The 19853-nt window shown below is 39.6% G+C and overlaps 1 protein-coding gene across 24 annotated transcripts in view; it reads right to left on the bottom strand.

Moving 5' to 3' along the window:
* The window catches only part of ppfibp2b (PPFIA binding protein 2b), a 142418-nt gene that overhangs the window by 587 nt on the left and 121978 nt on the right, over positions 1-19853 (bottom strand). For 18 of the 24 annotated variants that reach the window (XM_032523287.1, XM_032523292.1, XM_032523290.1 and 15 more), the window contains 12 exons: positions 19486-19518; positions 18943-19078; positions 18273-18392; positions 16156-16306; positions 15377-15488; positions 15190-15278; positions 12921-13043; positions 12092-12217; positions 11817-12005; positions 8419-8622; positions 5456-5521; positions 1-60 (listed from right to left, as the gene is read on the bottom strand). In XM_032523287.1, coding sequence (XP_032379178.1) covers positions 1-60; positions 5456-5521; positions 8419-8622; positions 11817-12005; positions 12092-12217; positions 12921-13043; positions 15190-15278; positions 15377-15488; positions 16156-16306; positions 18273-18392; positions 18943-19078; positions 19486-19518 — 1409 coding nt within the window. Of the gene's footprint in view, positions 61-1512; positions 2064-5455; positions 5522-7955; positions 8623-11816; positions 12006-12091; positions 12218-12920; positions 13044-15189; positions 15279-15376; positions 15489-16155; positions 16307-18272; positions 18393-18942; positions 19079-19485; positions 19519-19853 lie in introns of those variants that run through there. The other 6 variants (XM_032523294.1, XM_032523295.1, XM_032523298.1 and 3 more) reach the window with 4 other exon arrangements.

Raw genomic sequence — 19853 nt, 5'->3', positions numbered from 1 at the left:
CAGGATGGGTCTGGAAGTTTCTGTAGTTCCAAGTGCCCTCCACTCCTGGCCCCGTTCCTGCTGAGACACACAGTGTGTGTATGGTGCTGTATGTGAAGCTCAGTCTTTAGTCTCCAGACATGTACAGAACTTTTAGTGGAATAAAGAGGATTTTCTATCCCAGGTTTCGAGTGGGAGTTCCTGCCAACAGTGTTCACATGGGTGTGGTGTTTGTAACTTGTCAAATTTTAGGTAAGCTAACAAAAGAGTCATCTTATCAGTTAACTGTGGTAAGCCTGAAGGGTTTGATGAGTAAACATGCTTTACACTCTCTTTTCAGAAAAAAGTGCAAATAAAGACCTGTAGTTTGCCCGAGGATGGGAAGGGGGGGTGGGAAGGTGGCTGGATGGTTAGGAGAGACTTAAAGGTCACATCTGACATATACTTTTCTGTGAAATTCCAGTTTTGACTTCATCTTTCTGTAAAGCTGTCCAGTTGTAGGATATTTGTATGACTTTACTGTAGGATTGTGTTGATGCAGATTAGTGCATATACTGTATGTTGGCTTGAGGTAACTTTCCAAAACCCTTAACATTACCTCTTTACCACTCAGTCTGTCAAAGTGCTTTCATTTTGCCGACCAAACATAACAATTCCTACTTTACTTTTTGTGCCGTCATATGTATACATTGTAAGAGTAGGTTTTCTACTTCTTTCCTAAGTGGACAAGGCCAGTTTTATGGTGCTTAACAGTGCTGTAAACTGGCCAGGGTTGAATGTTAAGGTTTTTGAAAAATGAAAAGAAAAACATTCTCCTTGCCCAAAGTCAACTTTTACTGGCCCCTATACAAATTGGGCACTTTTATCCTTGCACTCCAGCTTGTTTTTTTACATAAAGACGTTTAGACCTTTATTTGCTTTGGACTTAAGCTTGGGCAAAACCTTGTTTAGTTTTTTTCAATACCAGACAAAATATTCCTGTTATTTTACATTGTTGTGCCCAATTTTATAGTTTAAAAAATACAATAATAACACATTGGCCAGTATTTGTATTTATTGTTTAACATAAACACATAGCATAGAAATATATCTTTGATAAGGATTCCTTCTAGCCCAAACTCCTGAGAAAATAGTATCTGGCGTTTCAGCTTCAAAATTCCCCATTGTGTTTTCATCATGTCCAAGGAAGAATTCGACAAGTAGACGATTGGTACAGGACGGCTCTACCTCCTGAGCCACAGCCACCTAACAAAGGTCAGGTAAGGTTTTATCCTATTCAGCCTTTTCACACATCTACTCTGAGAAGATCTAACAGTTGTAGCAAAATAACAATTTGTATCCACATATTGTGCTGGTAATGTCTCTTAAAGGAGCATGCAGAGGAACTTAGCTCAACACAGTTGTCATTGTGTATGTGTGTGTTTCCTTGCCATTGATGGAATGCATTTTCAATCCGGCTCCATTTTGGCCACTCTTGTCTTGTCTCTTGTGAGATTATACAAATGGCCGAATCTCTATTTGTTATGTTAGAGCTTACAGTTTTGGGCACTTTTACATCACATACTCCATCAAAAATGTATTAAACTTTACATATCATATGATGACCATTAGAATAAGAAATTACTAATGTGGCCCTGTTCTCCCCTTTGACATAGCACACCATAACAGTATACACAGTGCACAGTTGTTAATATGAGCATTTAATAGAAACAAAAAAAGCAAAAGCAGTTAAAAAAAAGGAAATCCCCTAAAACTAAAGTTCAGTTAATTATTGTAGAAATTTAAAATAAATATATATTTAGAAGCAACATATGATGATTGTTTTCCACATTGTGTGAGTCCACTCCATTGTGACTTCAGGGTGACAGTAGGTGTTACATGAGGTATCAGCGGCTAGTAGAAGGAGCTCCACGCTGCAGTGTTAGGCTGTGGCTTGAGATATAGTGCAGGTTTCTGATTGGTTGCTGAAAGTCTCTGTGGTTGATTGGCATAGAGTGCCAACAGTGCCGGGTCATTGTCCTTCAAACTAGCCTTTTCTGAGAGTGCCTCAGCTCCTTCCGTGGCTCGTCTCGGCTGAACAGGTACTGGAAGTGGGAGTGGTAATGGGTTAGAGCAGGGGTCTTCAACAGGGGGTCCGCGACCCCTAGGGGGTCCGCGGAGGTACTGCATGGGGGTCGCGAAAGCTTTGGTTGATTAGACTTTTTTTTTATATTCCCCCCTGTAATTTTTTCCACTAATTGAAATGTCTTTAAATACACATTAACATGAATTCAACACACTGTAGTAAACAGATAAATGGAGGCAGAAGATGTCTTTCAGTCATCAATGCACACATGGCATTATAGGACCAGTTTGATATAACACAATTTTATACAATATATATAATTAGGGGGTCCCCGCTCCATCTCGCCATCAGTTTGGGGGTCCTTGGCCTGGAAAACGTGGAAGACCCCTGGGTTAGAGAGCTTGGGAGTGTGTGTTTGCCATTGAGCTGGGATCAGTTAACATAATTAGTTTCCGTTTACATGACAATATTCTAAATCAATAAGACCATCAGAGACTCTTTAAGATATGTCTTCATGGTACAAAATAGAACAAACTGCACATGTATTATTTCAAGAATAAACTGATTTGGAAGGCAGGGCCATTACGAAGTACTTCCAATACGACTTCCAGAGGTCTCATTTGTTATGGAAATGATACCAGTTTTGTCTAACAAATAGCATCTTGCAAGATGTATGAGGAAAACTTATCCCAAGTCAGAGCACCACCAGCTTTACAGTAGAGGTGAGCAACAATAAGCAATTTCACAGCAGATTTTGTTGTCTTGTCATAGCATGAAAAGGACAGGTGGGACTAACGCAGTTCAAGACTCCCTTCTACTCCCTTATATTTGAGAGAGAATCCTCTGACAGCTATTGTTACTTTGTAGATTTCAGATTTTCTTTTTGATATTATACAGTAACTGTATTATGTATATATAATTAGCTCCACCTCGACCAGCTTATTAGAACAATAAAAATGCTGCTTACATGTGAAAGCTATAGTGCGTTGTTTCTGTTAGCCTCATGAGGAATTCTAAGTGATAACAACAACACTTTCGGCATGTCCACATGATACAAGCCTTCCGTGATCGCGCACGCGCCCCCACCCCGCCTCCACACAGTTGCTAGCAGCCAAAGAGGACACAGAGGATTAAAAAAACATCATGGACTCTTCAGAAAAGGTAATTATCTTCACTCAAGCTTCTGCGTAGGAAAGTCATCGGACGCCACAATCTTCTGAACATAGCCATACTGAGAAATACAGAGAGTGTTGGGTGGAGCTGATAGTCTTAATTAGCAATGGCTTTAATGTAACAGACGTTCATCAATATCAAAAAGATTAAGATTTAATTACTTTTAATTTTGATCATTTAAGTAAATTATTTTTGTGCACTTTAATGTAAAAAACAGTTCTATGTTTTGAGAAATGTGTGCACACACTTTCTAGTCAAAAAGTTAGATGAGAAGATCAATACCACTCTCATATCTGTGTGCTAAATATGCAGCTGGAACTTGCAGCCACACTTGGCTTAAAGACTGGAAACAGATATAATGAACCTGCTGCTAACCTGGTTCTTTCCAAAAGTGACAAAAACAGCCAGCCATTCCCAGGCCTCCAGCGGAGACTAGAGAGTTACTGCTCATGGCAAAAGACTTTGTCTTTTGTACGGATTAAACAAACTAAGTATAACGTGTTGAGTAGTAATTAGTGAGCTTTAGTGGTGCTGGGAGGTGAAATATTTTTTTCCCCCTTTGGACAGAGCCTGGCTAGCTGTTTACTGTTTACTTTCTAACTCCTTGCAAAAAAATAATTGAGCGCATTCCCAAAATCTTAAAGGTCCCATGGCATGAAAAAACACTGTATGAGATTTTTTAATATTAATATGCGTTCCCCCAGCCTGCCTATGGTCCCTCAGTGGCTAGAAATGGCGATAGGTATAAACAGAGCCCTGGGTATGCTGCTCTGCCTTTGAGAAAATGAAAGCTCAGATGGGTCGATCTGGAAATTTGCCCCTTATGAGGTCATAAGGAGCAAGGTTACCTCCCCTTTCTCTGCTTTGCCCGACAAGAGAATTTGGCCTGCCCATGAGAGACAGACATCATGGCTTTCAAACGAGCAAAGTGGCAGTTGGTCAAGGCCACCCCCCCAGCCTCCACCTTGCCCCCCCCCCCTCTCCTCAAAGGCTACAGACTCAGAAATGGCACATACTAAGGAAAGCTCACTGTGGGACTGGCTCTAGTGGCTGTTATTCTGCACCAAGGCTGAATTTTGGGAAAGAGACTTCAGATACAGTATTAGGGGACCACTAAGGTCTATATAAAAGAGACTTCAGATACAGTATTAGGGGACCACTAAGGTCTATATAAAAGAGACTTCAGATACAGTATTAGGGGACCACTAAGGTCTATATAAAAGAGACTTCAGATACAGTATTAGGGGACCACTAAGGTCTATATAAAAGAGACTTCAGATATAGTATTAGGGGACCACTAAGGTCTATATAAAAGAGACTTCAGATACAGTATTAGGGGACCACTAAGGTCTGTATAAAAGAGACTTCAGATACTGTATTAGGGGACCACTAAGGTCTATAGAAAAGAGACTTCAGATACTGTATTAGGGGACCATTAAGGTCTTTATAAAAGTGTCCAAAGAGCATTATGTCAGGGGACCTTTAGGCAATTTATTTAAGTAAAAACTTTAATGAAGGCTTTTTACTGTATTCTTACATTGTGGTAGTACCTTTATTACTTTATTAATTACTTTCACTTACTGCCTGTCAGTAAGCCATCATGCACAATACAAGACCATGGAACTGGCAAACCTACACAGAATGCAGCTGTCATTAAAGTAATGAATTACACATTAATGCTTTTCATGCTTTGATATCTCAAAAGGTCTGCTGTGAAAGAAATGTCTATATTTTCATTACCAGTCAGCTGGATTAGTTTAGGCCACAGGCCTTTTTAGTACCAGGGGAAGCATAAACATTGTAATTGTTTAAAAAAATAATAACCCTCATATGTTCTCTTAATAAACAAGTTAAAAAATAACAAACGTCAAAATTATTTAATATTTAAAGGTTTCAACTATATATTTCACTTACTATACATTAGTATACAATAATTGTTTCTCTAAGATCTCAAGGCTCAACTGGTTCACCTTAGGCAGCTATCAAGAAGTGGTTTTACATGTTTGTTCTCCAGAGCCCTTAGGGTTCCATTATTTAGATGACTTTAGCAAACACAGGAGCAAAAGAACCATGTCTGGCATATGCAAGTAATGAAGTACCAGCAACTTGTTTTAATGAGTTTTCCCCCAGATAAACTCCACAGTTTTCCATCTAACTCAAATGTCTGAGGAGCAGTTACTTGGTGTGTTAATCAGCTGCACAAGTCATTAGCGGCAGCTTGTGTGTGTTGGTGCTTACTGTGAGGTTGTTGAAGCTTTCAGACAGAGCTTCTATTTGCATCATTGTACCCTCTGTGATCGCCATCTGCAACACACACACACACACACACACACACACACACACACACACACACACACACACACACACACGTATCATGAACCCATTATAATGATTACAGACACACTTTCTGTGAAACAATGATGAGTTCTAGACTTTACTATTTAGCAGAGATCTTCAACAGGGGGTCAGAGAACCCTAGGGGTTCTTCAGAGTTGCTGCAGGGGGTCCACCAAATCACTGATCGATGGTTTAAAAAGAAAATATGTCTGAAAATACACATTAACTCGAATCCAACATAGTCATTATAGATACATTTTTTTTGATGTATACAACATTGATGAACATTTCTAAAATATATGAACATGCCAACAATTTTTTATTTTTAAAAGCTAGGTGTGGTATGCACCATAAAAAGGCATATGTAAAGGCGTTAGGCCCCCCTACACTTTTTATTGTAGGCCCAGTTTAATATGCAACTCAATTTTATACAATAAATGTAGTTGGGGGTCCTTGCTCAGTCTCTTTTTCTGCTAGGGGTCCTTGGTCTAAAATACAGTGAAGACCCCTGCTATATAGCAGTTAATCAACTTTGCATTTATGTAACTATGCAGAAGTGTACTATATATTTCTGACTGGAGAAATGCATGAGGTATATACCTGCAACTGCATGCTGAGCTATACTCAAACATGCACTTCCCATGTCATCTTTAACAGGGTTACCATGTAATGGTCAGCAGCCATCTTGGCTCAGATTGGTCTGACGAGGGGGACGTTAGCATCAACAGCCATGACAGCCAACATGATGATGATGATGATGATGAGGATGATGATGATGATAAAAGCAGGTTAGTGGTTGGTTACTCAGGCATGCTGTCCACATCTGTTTTTCTTTATTGTTAGGATTTATTTACTAAGGAAAATAAAGGATATAGTGTTTGCTTTAAGCATTTCCCTTATATGTTTTACACCCAAAATAAGTGAATAAAAATGAAATCTACTGCTTTATATGTCTACTTCTACTCTGACTTTCTTGGCTTTTGTGTAGAAAGATGGAATCAACTTTACACACGTATATTTTATTCATTGAGTGATTTGATAAATCTTTTTACATTTACATGACCACATGTAAGCTTCCTTTAGCGGAGCAGGATTTTCTTCTATAAAAATACTATTACAGCAAATATGAAAATAACAATACAAAATCACCACCTCAGGTTCAAACTAAACATGCTATTTTATATTTTGCTCTGCAATTACATAAATATTAAATAGAAGCCCTCCATGATATTATGCAAATATTGCACAAGTTCATCTCAACTACATGACAGAACTGTAAGAAACTGTAAAATCTAAATTGTAAATAATGAATAAATGACACACACATATAAAAATTGTGTTACGGGGGTGCACAAATTTTAGCAAAATGGCTTAACCCTCTGGAGCCTTAGCCATTTTGCCTGGTTTCCTTGTGTGAAAATGCTTGTATAACCTCAACCCTTTAATGCACAATAAAGTTATATACATCTTCTTTTCTTTTCAGAACAAACTGGGCTATCAGGATTTGTATGATGCAGGTATTTTGCATGATGTACATATTTTAATTTACTACAAAAGTCATAGTAAAAACTAAACCGTAATTCAATCTCACAGAAATGTATTGCAATCATACAGAGAACAATAATGAACAAGGCGTTAAAAAAAAAAATCTTCCAAGTCTTGGCAATCAGGGGAAACAAAAATAAACACCATAACTAACACAAATGAAAAACTATTTAGATTTTTTCCCAGAAAAAGTCCATAAGCTCTTATCCAAAAAAAAATGTTATGTCTCCTACAATACTATCCCAATGTGAAAATGAGAATCTATGCTTTATTTATTACAATTACACTGTTATATCAATATTCCAGCTCATTTGTTCCACTTTTATTATAAGTAGCAGCAAAGTAACACAGTCAGGATGGTAAAAAGATACGGAGGAAGAGAGCCTTTGATTGGTCAACACACTCAGCCCACAACATTCTTGGAGTCAAGATGGCCGGGGCTAACAGTAAAACATTACCTTTTCATACGAGAAAAGATGAATAAATAACCGTTCAGGAATAATTTTTCTGGAATTATTGTAAAAAGTTTCCAAAAAGACAGAATCCCTCTTTGGATAGGCCTAGATGTTAGCATTAATGTTAAATAATCAGCGATGCGGAGATATCTAACATTTTGTATTGTGATTTATAGATTCATAATTATGGATTTATTGTACAAAGGCACTGTAGTTACAGGCTGGATGCCAAAGCTTCTGGAAGGCCTATGATACCAAAGAAGACCCAGTTCAAATGGCGCATCTCTCTGCTTCTAAACAATAAAAAAGTAAGTCTCTCTTTCTTGATCTGGAGATATTGAATATGGTATAAAAAGTATATTTTGATGTCATATATAACATCGGCGGGCCCAGAGGGTTAATACTATACAACAAGAGATATCCATATTTACTGTTTGGATTACAGGAAGTGATGTCAGAGGAAGTGGAGTCCATTGAGAAGCTGTGTTCTCTCATGATGAGTTAGATCATGGAACAGGTTTGAGGCAGAGGTTGGGTTAGTAAAGCGTCTCACTGGAAATGAAATCAAAATACTTCAGATCCATCATCTAAGTACACCCTTCAAGACAAGCAGCTGTGTTTTGTTAAACAGTCAGGCAGGTTTATCTGGGTGTCTCCGAATCTCTTCCCTCGTAAGGCACAGGGTCGGGCTGATTTCTGGGGTTTAGAGGAGCATGGGCTGAGGTATTATGGGCCGCAAGCAAAGTAAGCAGATTGGTAGCAGTAGAAATTGGTTTATAGAAAGCATGTTGACACAGTTTTGCCATGTTGTTTTCAAAGCTGCTGTCAGGGAGATGGGCCAGCTCTACTGTTGTCAAGCCCCACCTGGTCCCTGGGGCGGTCGGGCTCTCTGTCCAGGATTGGGCTCAGGCCTCTGAAGCCGGCGTAGGGCCGCACCTGCACCCCATTCACTGCAGACTGTCCTCCTGACTGAGGTGAAGATGACTCGATTGGACAGACGTAGTCTGTGGATTCATCCGCCCGCCTCCTTCTGAGGTGAGTCAAGTTAGAGAAGCCCAACTTCTTTGGCTGCAACAAAAATGGGAAAAAAGGAAATGACTGTCTAACATTATATAACATTATACAGCGGACTGGGCTGAAAACCGCTGATCAACAAAATTAGATAAATCATAAGACTTAGGATAACTTTAGTTTATTACAACATTTTTTTGGGGGGGTTTGGGCTATCATTCATGAATTGAGCGACTTTAATTGAAGGCAAAACCCACGGAGGGTGCACCACAAATATCGAAAAAACAAAAACAAATACGGTGGATTAAAGGAACTGTTCATCCAATCTACACTTGGGGCTGTATTGCTCTATACCTAATAACGCGCCGTGTCAAATTTGGTGCAGTTTGGTCACACGACACGTTAACAAACTTTGAATAACAGCAGGGGCGTAGCTCAAGTAGATTCAGATATAATTCAGATAAAAAACAGCATTTTTTTTTCAATTAAACTAGTCACAATTTCTGAGATAATTATGTCATTCATTCAGAAAAAAAACAGGCCAAATATTTGTTCTCAAGTGAATGCATTTCACTTAAGGGGTTTTCATTTGAAGAGCCTCTCGCTGTCCCCCGGGCTGCAGTAGCATTCTCCACCTGAACTATAACTAATGCGGTGTAGACTGTTTTCTTTGCTTGTCAGCGGTCACTGAAGAAAAACTAGTGGCAAGCCCACTAGTGTGCAATGCTGGGAAGTGGGACAATCCTATCCATGAAAACAATGCGTATATGGAAATTTACCTTTATGCGCCGGCATTTTAACATTTCAAACATCAAAGACGTAACTTTTGGAATAAATACTTTTGTTCCCAGAAATTCAAATTAGCTAGCTGTTAGCAAGGGGCTAGCAAGGGGGACGCAACTATGTCATGGCAGGTGTATTTCTCAGGACCCAAGGAAGCTCAGTGTCGAGTGTGAAGTTGTTTGGATGAGCGGTTCTCAAGAAACCGGCAACCAGCAATATCACAGGCCAAGCCATCAAACCGCTCAAAACAGACCCACTTTCAACGGGCACTGCACTAGTGCACTGAAACAATCACAAGCAAACAGGCACAAAGGCAGATTAGATATTACTAGTTGTCAGATGTGATTGTAATAAATGATTACAATTTGAATGGAGGGAGATATGAGAGACGATCTGCACTTTGTTGAAAAAAAGAGAAAGTTCAATATGTTGAGCACATGAAATCATGCTGATTTGATACGAAGTTACATGTTATTGGCAGGTGAAAGGAGGTATTTTGTTCCATCTAAATATCACATCAATTTTGCATTTACTGCATGTAAGTAGAACGTGATACCAGGCAAAAGCCGCTTTTATACACGTGGTAAGCTTGCTCTTACTAATTAAAGCCACTGTGATTTCATTAGAAAGCTCTATAGAATATAACTTGGTATATGGCTAGTCCTCAGGGAGAAGATCCGCACACACGCACGCACGCACGCACGCACGCATGCACAGAGGTTATATTTGTCCACAAAACGATGCACATAAATATTTAAATTCCTTATGCAACACACAGAGTTGCATAAGGAATTTAAAGGCCATGTTGCAAGTTAACCACCACTGTCGATTAATGGGCACATAAAGCCCTCAAGATATGTTTATCATTTTAAAAATGTCTCCAAATGGTGTTAAAGGCCAATTAGTTGTTTTTGGTATTAACAGGTTTTTTTTTTGCAATTCAATGATGATATAACTTTGGGGAGACGAGGAGGAGACTAGCCTCAGCCTAGCTCTAGAACTATGGCGACTGATTTGGATGAGGAAGAGAACCACTAATAACATGTATAATTGCCCGCAGCCGTGTAATTTCAAACCTGTCAGGTGTGAGAAGGCAAATAAGGAATTGCCAAGAACTGATGGCCTGATGGAAGGAGAATGAGTGGAGAGTAGAGCGCGACCAATAAAGGTCGTGCTTTCTTGACCTTAAGGCCAACATCAATACAAATATTTGGTTGATAAAATCCAGTATTCCAATATATCGGCTGATATATATTTAAAAATAACAAAAATCCAGAAACATGTAACAAAACAAAAACTGATTTCCCTAACGTTATTTGTAGTTTTTATGAGTCCTCACTAAAATAATATGACAATGCAGTTTAAAAAAAATAAAAATACAAACTTAAGATATGAAACTTAAAGTGCCCTCTAGTGACAAACTATGTAATGCCAACACTTATAACATGGCACAAGGTTTTTTTTCTTTCTTTCTTTCTAATTTATAATAATACATGATTCTGATTAAAAATTCAGATAAGTACTGGTAAACTTATCTAGATCTAGAAATAGAAGGCACCATGCCTTGGTCTATGGTCTAACTTGCCAGCCCTACCTGTGAAATCTCCCCATGAGAATCATTGCAAACCGCTGTATAACAGTACCTACTTTTTCATATTATATTCTGTTTTGTGATAACCAACAACATCAAATGCAATGGATAATAGTTTAAATGTTTATTACCAACAAGCAAATTCCTTGGAAAATTAACCCAGCAACACGGCCTTTAAGATCTAAGTGTTCAAGGTCACAAATGGGCCGACAGCATTGTGTTTAAGGGCGGATTATTCCTCCATTTTTCTTTAGCCGAGCACAGAGGGACTTAAAGCTGAGGCTGCAGCTGATGGCTGGGGTTTAAAACTGCGAGGAGGAGCAGAGCAGTCTGGGGTTTACTCTACTCTGACAGGCTTAAACACACTGAAAGGCTCAGAGCTTAAACTGCGCTGACACACCAAGGTTTTGCCTCGGATTAAGGTGCTTTCTCTCACACACGCAAGAAGAGTGGTGTGCATTCTCTTAATACAGTTTTGTTGCCTCCAAGTACTTCCTCTTCCACTCTAAGCCATTTAATGGTACTTGGTACTTCATCAGTTTTCATGTTAAAAATTCAAATCTACACTACTGATGCCACAAACATGGGCACTGATATGAATATTTTTAACTGTATTTGTATAATTATTATTCAGCAGGTTTTACCTTCCATTATATGTTATGCAGCCTTTTTATTCTAGTATTATCTTACAGTATTTCCATTAATTATGGTATTCTATCCCTATTTTTATTTTACATTAATTCTCTGTGCATGTGCTCAGTTCATGTCATGTCATTTTCCTTATCGTTATCACTTTTTACTGCATTCCTTTTACAAAATGTACAATACAAATGAAGTTACTATGAACTACTTTATTATTGTACTTGTATTATCTTACCTTGACTTTAGCTGTGATGCTGAGGGGGGTGTACCCCACAGCATCAGTGTACTCCTTCTTCTCCTGATGAGCTTGTGCTCCCACAAGGCTGTTGAAGTTAGTGGCTAGGTGGCGTCTCAGCAGTGTTTTCTGAGTAGGGATGTTCAGCAGCATGGCAAGCGTGTCTGAGTTAAACCGAGGTTCCAGCATCTATGAGAGAAGAGACAAATTTAAGATGCTTTCTGTAGCATTTAGTTTTTTGTTGTCCCATAAACTGTGGGATTGTGTGTACTCACTACCAGCCCTCCGTGCACTCCACTGCCCCTCAGGTTTGGTGCATACTCTGCCAGATCCACAGATCTCAGCCACTCCATGACTCGGTGGTTGGACCACTGAATCACATCACTGGGACTGAAGTGGTTCTGAAACACACACATTATTTGAATTTAAGTGAAGTTTATTTGTATAGTAATTCAAAGTGCCGTACAGCATTGAGACAGAGTGTCTGATTAAGTGAGTTTTATTCACTGTGGAGTGGAGAAAGGAGCTCACAAGAAGCTGTAGAATTCACTCTGACCAGAAGGAGTTTTCTGGCCAGGTTACAGGAAGGAACAGAGTAAAAAAAGCTGAGACATTGTCTGAGTAGGCTAGCTTAGACCCAATACGTCTTCTTTTTTTTAAAGTAAAAGGTTTTAGAGTGCCTTTATACCTCTTAACAGACACACAATGTAATTAATATGTTGGTAACACATGAACCGGGCCCTTACGTAACATCAAGATGCGCTTTCATGTCAGACATTGTTTTAATTTACCTACTCTGTCTTGTTCTTGCCAGCTTGCTTGCCTGGTTAGCTGCTAGAGCTAGCTGTTAGCTGCTACCTGCTAGTGATAAATGTGTTCATTTCGGCTTTTGTGAAAATCATAAAGCAGCAGTTCCGTGTGTATTTGTAGCATATTTATAACAATCAAGATTAACATAAGAATTTGGAGCAGACCTCAAGTTTTCTAGATTGCTTAGATATGTGGTGAATAGAAACTGAAGACTGCTTAGCAAGCCAAAACTAGCATACACTTCAGCTCTTCTTTTAAACAACATGGTCACACAAACACAAAATATCTACTTACCTCATTTCCAGGCCTGCGTTTGAGGCAGTTGGAGTTAAACTTGTTGACATGGAGAACATGAATGGCGCACTTGATGCTGAGGTGATGCAGCTGACTGCTCACTTTAAGAAATAACAGGTCGTTCTGAGATTGAGAGAAGACAGAGAGGGGTGAAATTATGACAAGGGGAAGAGAAAAGTTTTTTGTTGTGTCAATTTTAATCCTGAGCAAGTGAAAACGACTACTTCAAATTCATGTATTATGCCAAAAAATAGAATAAGAATTAATGGCCAAGAAAGTGTGCACATACTGTACACACGTTTGACTATGGAATTTTGTTGCTTTCAAAGTACACACAGAAATAGACACATGGCTAAAAACAAGGACAACAAAGCTGCACTGCCTTGCTGTTGCATGCTTTCGCCAACCAGTCAAGGAGAAGTTTACATTCATTCCTTTCCAGACTCATATAACATATGTAGTGAAGATTTTAAAGCAGTTTAATGAAAAGGTATAAAGCGTGTTTTTTATAAGCAAAACGTGGATGCTTCACACAAATTTTCAACCTGGCAGCACAAAAGATCTAAACAATTACCGCTGTTTCAAGATTAGTTTCATCAATTCAGCACCAAAACTCCAAAGTCTCCACTTGTGTTGCTGAGTATATAAATGTAAATGGAATGTATTTATATAGCGCTTTTCTAGTCATAACAACTACTCAAAAGTGCTTCTACATAGTACAGAAACCATTTAACATTCACACACTTTTATACACTGTGGCTGAGGCTGCCGTACAAGGTGCCACCTGCTCATCAGATAAACATTCAGACACATTTACACTGTGGGGGGAGCAACTGGGGATTAAGTGTCTTGCCCAAGGACACTTCGACATGGGACTGCAGGGATCAAACCACCAACCTTCCGATTGGCAGACAACCACTCTACCACTGAGACACGAATGCATTGAATAATGGCCAGAAAAGCATTTTTTCATAAAATGTCATTTTATCCTTATTATTAGACATTAGTGTGAAATGTTGTCATAATTAGTAGGACTACACATAATAAAAATGTATCTAAATTGCGATATGAAATATTGCAAAGTGCGGGCGCAATATTTGTTAAAGGCGAAATATGTGTCAAACCATTCTGAACAAAGTATTGTGGTGCTGCAGAGATGTCCCAGCCTACAAATTGTATCCTACAGACTAAAAAGAAAAAAAATATTTGTTTGGTACAGATCCTTGCAGAAATCACACTATAATCAGTTACATTTTTTCATTTTAATATTTTTCTATAAAAATAAGAATAATGATAGAAAAATGATCATTCCCTCCAATATTGTGAATCGTATCACAATCGCAATATCAGCCAAAAATAATCACAATAAGATATTTGCCTCATATCGTGCAGCCCGAATAATCAGTCTAGGAATTCTTCAATTATGGCCAAACAATATTTTGTGAGGGTACAGTCCCCTTGCCCATTGACTTTCAAAATCTTTGAGATTTGCTCTTCAGGTTCGTCTGGCCAAGAGCCTATTCAAGCCCATTTCCAATTTTTCCAAATCGAGGCACCAATCACAACCGTGACTTCTCAGACTTCTTGTTGCTGACTAGATTTGGCAAAAGTCTGATATATCAGCATACGTCATCTCCTTCATCGTTCTAACTGGTTTTAGGTCTATCCAATTGCGCCCAGAGGCATTTGAGTGGCATCCGTTTGTGACACTCCTTTGGAAATAAATGAACCTTCCCCAGACCCATTCTCAGTTACAACAGAGAAGGGTCTGGTGTCAACCAGGCTAGATGTTTGGGCCAAATTTGAAGAAATTCACTAAAAAAGGATCCTGAAATATTGCTTCATAAGATTGGGACAGACAGATGGGGCAACCCGATTTCTTATCTAGAATTCGCTAAACCCTGGTTAAACTTTAAAGCTGTGTACTGTGTATCAGCTGTTATTCCACCAAATAAATTTGACAATCATCATGATCATGATCACTATGATCATTAGGGTTGGGTATTGTTTAGGGTTTTCCAATATCAGTACTTATAAAACGGTGCCGTTGACTGAAAAAAGCACAAAACAACATTAAACAACGCCTTGATTATTGCAAAGGCCATATGGTCGAATTTAATTTATTTATTTAAAATGTAATAACAATAACTTATAACAAGCATCAAATGAAGTGATGCTTCTGTTGCCTGTAAAGTCAGTTTCGGAGGAGTGCCACTGAAACGAGGCATAGAAATCGGTAACCAACCCTAATGATTATTAGTTAACTCACCACAGTGAGGTATTGCAGCATCTGCCCATCCACTCTTCCTTCATTAAATTGGTCTTTGTATTGAGGAAGTCCAATGTCATCAAGCCAACCTTTGGAATATAAAATATCACAGTTTATTATAAGGGAATATCAGAATGAAGTTCTGTCAGTGAGTGTTTTATTCCATTGTGTGGTTTTCAGTGCGTACGAGTGACCCAGATGTAATCCAGCTCTGCAGACTTCTCAGACTTCTTGCTGCTGAACGTCTTGATGGCTAATAGGAGCTTCTTCCTGTGGAGCGGATTCTTCATCGCCAGCTCCTGGAGACACAGTGAGAGAAATATCTTATTTCACGTTGTCACAGCTAAATACAAAGGGGTGGTAGTCGGTCAGTCTATACGGGGTTGGGTTGGGAACCGGAGGGTTGCTGGATCTTGTACCTATACAGACCAAAGTACAGAGTGTGGATTGGTCACCTCCTGGGCACTGCCAGGTATTCTTGAGCAAGGCACCATACCCCCCCAACCAGCACTAACTAACATCGCTCCATCTCTCGAGCGTGTGTGTTTCAGGCCTGTGTGTAGTGATTACTAACAAAACAGTGTAAGAGTGTAAATTGTAATTTCCTCACTGGGAATCAATAAACTGTCTAAATTAAATACATCTTAAATCTGAGAAAATATTCCACCACTAGAGTGAACTATCTAATTAAAATGATCCTGATGAGAGAGACAACGGGGGTGAGGTGGACAATGTGACAGTGTTGAAGGCGAAACTAACAACCAGGTTGAAAAGCAGAGACAGGCATTGCTAAATGCCAAATTGACAGACAGACAGCAGCAATGATTAGACAGGTAGAACTGAAAAAAAATTTGGAAGATTTTTTTGTCAGGTAGACCAACTGAGTCAGACAGATGTCTCAGATGCACCATTTTATGAAACATGCTCCATATAGAGGAGATAATCTGAGTGTGTGTGTGTATGTACCTTTTCTAGGTCTTGCTGGGTGGCCGACAGTAGAGTATCACCGCTGGTAACCCATTGGCAAGCAAGAATGCTGTACTGACCAAGTCCAATTTCCTCAAGCCAGTCACACACCTGCTCTGTGCTCCACTTACAAAAAGGCATCTTCAGATCTCTGACATGGAGATGGAAGAAAAAAACAAATATTAACATTGAACAAAGAAACAAGTTTGAAATGATACTAATGGACCTGGAACCAGTGTTGGGTTACAGCTGATTTTAAAGGTGTGTGAGTAATATATAATACAGATGACCACAATGGAATCTTTGTGTTTTTCAGCTTATATACAACAAATTATTGCTGGCCATTTAACAAGTGTGTAGTAGATTTTTTCAATCCATTATTCCTACCATCCACTTAGCTACAACTTATTCATGCTAGTAAAATATGAAAATCACTATGCTGAGATGTATATAACCAAATCAAACATGGAAGACGTGGACGTTGTGAAAAGAATCGTGTAAACTTTGCTTTTGGACTCAAAAGGCTTTGTCCAAGTAGGAAGGTAGTACAAATGTAACAGCACATGAACATACCTTTATTAGAATCAGAATCAAAAAAGCTTTATTGCCAAGTAAGTTTTGTACACATACAAAGAATTTGCTTTGGCGCTGTAGATGCGCGTCACACAATCTCTAAATACACGATGGCTAAGAGAATCAAGTGCCAGAATATAACAAGTATTAACATATATACACAGTATGTATTAAAAATAAAAATAAGAATAGCAGCACAGCAGCATAAGAAAGTACATGTAGCATGTAGAGCCAGAGGTGGATCAAGATGGATGGAGAGGTGGAGAGTGTCAGGGTGGGTTCCAGGCCTTGTTGATAATAGTGGTGGATGGGAAACAAATGTTCTTGTGGAGTGAGGTTTTGGTCTTGATGGAAATCAACCTCATGCCAGAGGGGATTGACTCAAAGAGTTTGTGGCCAGGGTCGCCACAATCTTTCCAGCACGCTTCAGAGTCCTGGTGACGTACAGGTCCTGGAGCGGCGACAGATTGCAGCCATTCACCTTCTTTGCAGACTGAATGGCACGCTGCAGTCTGCCCTTGTCCTGCAGAGGACAGAGGACTACAGCAGAGGAGAAAGAAAGCAGCCCTGAGGGGATCCGGTGTTGATGGACTGTGAGTCGGAAATGTGTTTTCCCAACATCACATGCTGTTTCCTATCAGACAGGAAGTCAGTGATCCACCTGCAGGGGGAGTCAGGCACACCTAGCTGGGAGAAGCAGACCCGGGATGATGGTATTAAAGGCAGAGCCTATATCCACAAACAGGATCTTAGCATAGGATCCTGCAGAGTCCAGGTGCTGGAGGATGTAGTGGAGGGCCAGGTTGACTGCACAGTAGGCAAACTGCAGTGGGTCCAGGAGGGGGTTGGTGATGGCTTTGAGGTGGGAAAGCACATGGCGCTCCAAGGACTTCAACTCAAGGACTTACGGTCACAGGACTGTCCCTTTGTCTTTCAAAGCGGCAGCAGAACTTGTTGAGGTCACTGGCCAGGCGTTGGTCGTTTGTGGAGTGGGGGGGCTTTAGGTTTAGAATTGGTGATTAGCTTGAGCACTTTCGAGACAGATACAGCGTTGTTGGCTGATAATTGGTGATGGAGCTTCTCAGAGTACTGTCGTTTATCTTCTTTCACCCCATTGCTAAACTTGTACTTCGCCTCTTCCTTATCCAACCTTAACCTTCTGAGTTTGGCTGTGAACCAGGGTTTTTCATTGTTGTCCCTCACCCGGGTGCATGATGGAACATGGCAGTCTTCACAGAAGCTGATGTATGACGTCACAACCTCAGTGTACTCATCCAGACTGTTGGTAGCAGACCTTAACATGTCCCAGTCAGTAGAGTCCAAACAAACATCCCAGACCAGGAAACAGTAGAGGCTGCCATTACTCCATTACTATCTCATTGGGATTTACCAAGATATTAGGGAAAGCCTGTGGTGTCAATGTTAATAGTAATGCAACTGGCAACTATCTTCAATACAGTGTTTCTCCCTCTCGCACACAGAATATTTTACACATACTATGTATGAAAAAAACAGTAAGTGTAAGTATAGTTATGTTTTTATACCGTGTGGTCCCTGGACGGGCCAATCTTGGTCCAGCTGTAGCTCTGAAACCTCCCCTCTTGAACTCTCCCAGCTCAGAGTAGTGAACCTGGGCAGGACTGCCTGACTGACTGCGACGGATCCTGGGTACAATGGAAACACTGATAAGTGTGTGAAGGAAAAATATAAAAAGGGACAGAGACTGAGATAATGTAGCTGTATTAGGCAAAACAGAAAAGGATACTGTTTGTGTGTAACTCCTGTATTGTATGTATGAGGGGCCATCAGGGACATTATTCACAATTACCTCACACACATACAAGTAGAATGCTCCCCCACACTATTAAAAAGCTCTCATATACCCCTTCCTATTCAAGTAAAAAGCGTTCATGTGAACTCCGCTCACAAACAATACGGAAACATCCTCATACACAAGACTGAAATGCTTTCATACGCATTACTTAAACACTCTCATACACACTGCTGAAACACTCTCATACACACTACTGAAAGTGAAAAGTGTTTCAGTAGTGAATATGAAAGTATGTCAGTAGTGTATATGAGAGCATGTCAGTAGTGTATATGAGAACTTTTCAAGAGTGTGTGAGAGCATTTCACTTGTATGTATGTAAGGTACTTCTGAATATTGTCCCTGATGGCCCTGATGTGCACATATATTTTTTTTAAACTTACTTCCCCCAGAGTTTCTTAATGCCTCTTTGACTCTTCCTATTCTCTGGTGAGACAGGGGACTGCTGTCCAGAGTCCACTCCAGATGACAGGGGGGACTGGTCTGACAGAACACACTCCTCTAGCTTTTCTGGATGCCCTGCCAGAAAAAAACACAAGCATAGAAGAATTGACACTCTGATTCATCAAAGTAGAAATCTGGGATCCAAAATTAGTAAAGCACACATTTTTCCTCTTTCTTACATTGGTAGCAGTATATATATTTATATATATAAAAATATATACAATAATAATGCTTCAAAACTCTGGTCATTTAGTGTCCTTCACTTGATGAAAATTAAAACAGAAGAGGGTAATTCTGAATTAATACAATAATGTATCCATGACTTTACTTAGTGTTTTCCATGAAGCCGATGAACACTTGCACTACAAACAGGTACATTTGACCCAAGGTATATTATTCACTAATCTCATGTCAAGAACACTGACTTTAAGAGGATGGTAACAGAAGGTGGATGGGTTCATGGCTTGAGATGCAATACCCACCAACATTATAGAGGTCATGTTTTCCAGGGGATCCTGAGGCAGAGGAGATTAGTGAAATGAGACAAAAGCAAGAAGAAATAAAGCAGAAGCGAGGATTAGCCACACCCACTTTTTCTCCAAAATAAAAATATACATGTACATTAGTGTCCAAGCCATATATAAGAGGTCACCTGGGCCAACAGGATGATCTAAAGAGTAAGGAAGTCATCCCCCACTAATTTTCTATCTATCCCTATCAAAAGCCTGACCAGAGGCTAAAAGGAGAACTCCCTCCTTGTGGAGTTTAACCAAGTTGGTGGTAAAAACAAACTTGCGCAATTCTGTTACTACCTCATTACATGTTGCCTGTTTACTTTGCACTTGCTCAA

This window comes from Etheostoma spectabile, chromosome 8 (assembly GCF_008692095.1).
Source record: "Etheostoma spectabile isolate EspeVRDwgs_2016 chromosome 8, UIUC_Espe_1.0, whole genome shotgun sequence".
NCBI classification, from domain to species: domain Eukaryota; kingdom Metazoa; phylum Chordata; class Actinopteri; order Perciformes; family Percidae; genus Etheostoma; species Etheostoma spectabile.
Note: the sequence above shows the minus strand (reverse complement) of the source record. Positions and strands in the feature narration are given on the sequence as shown.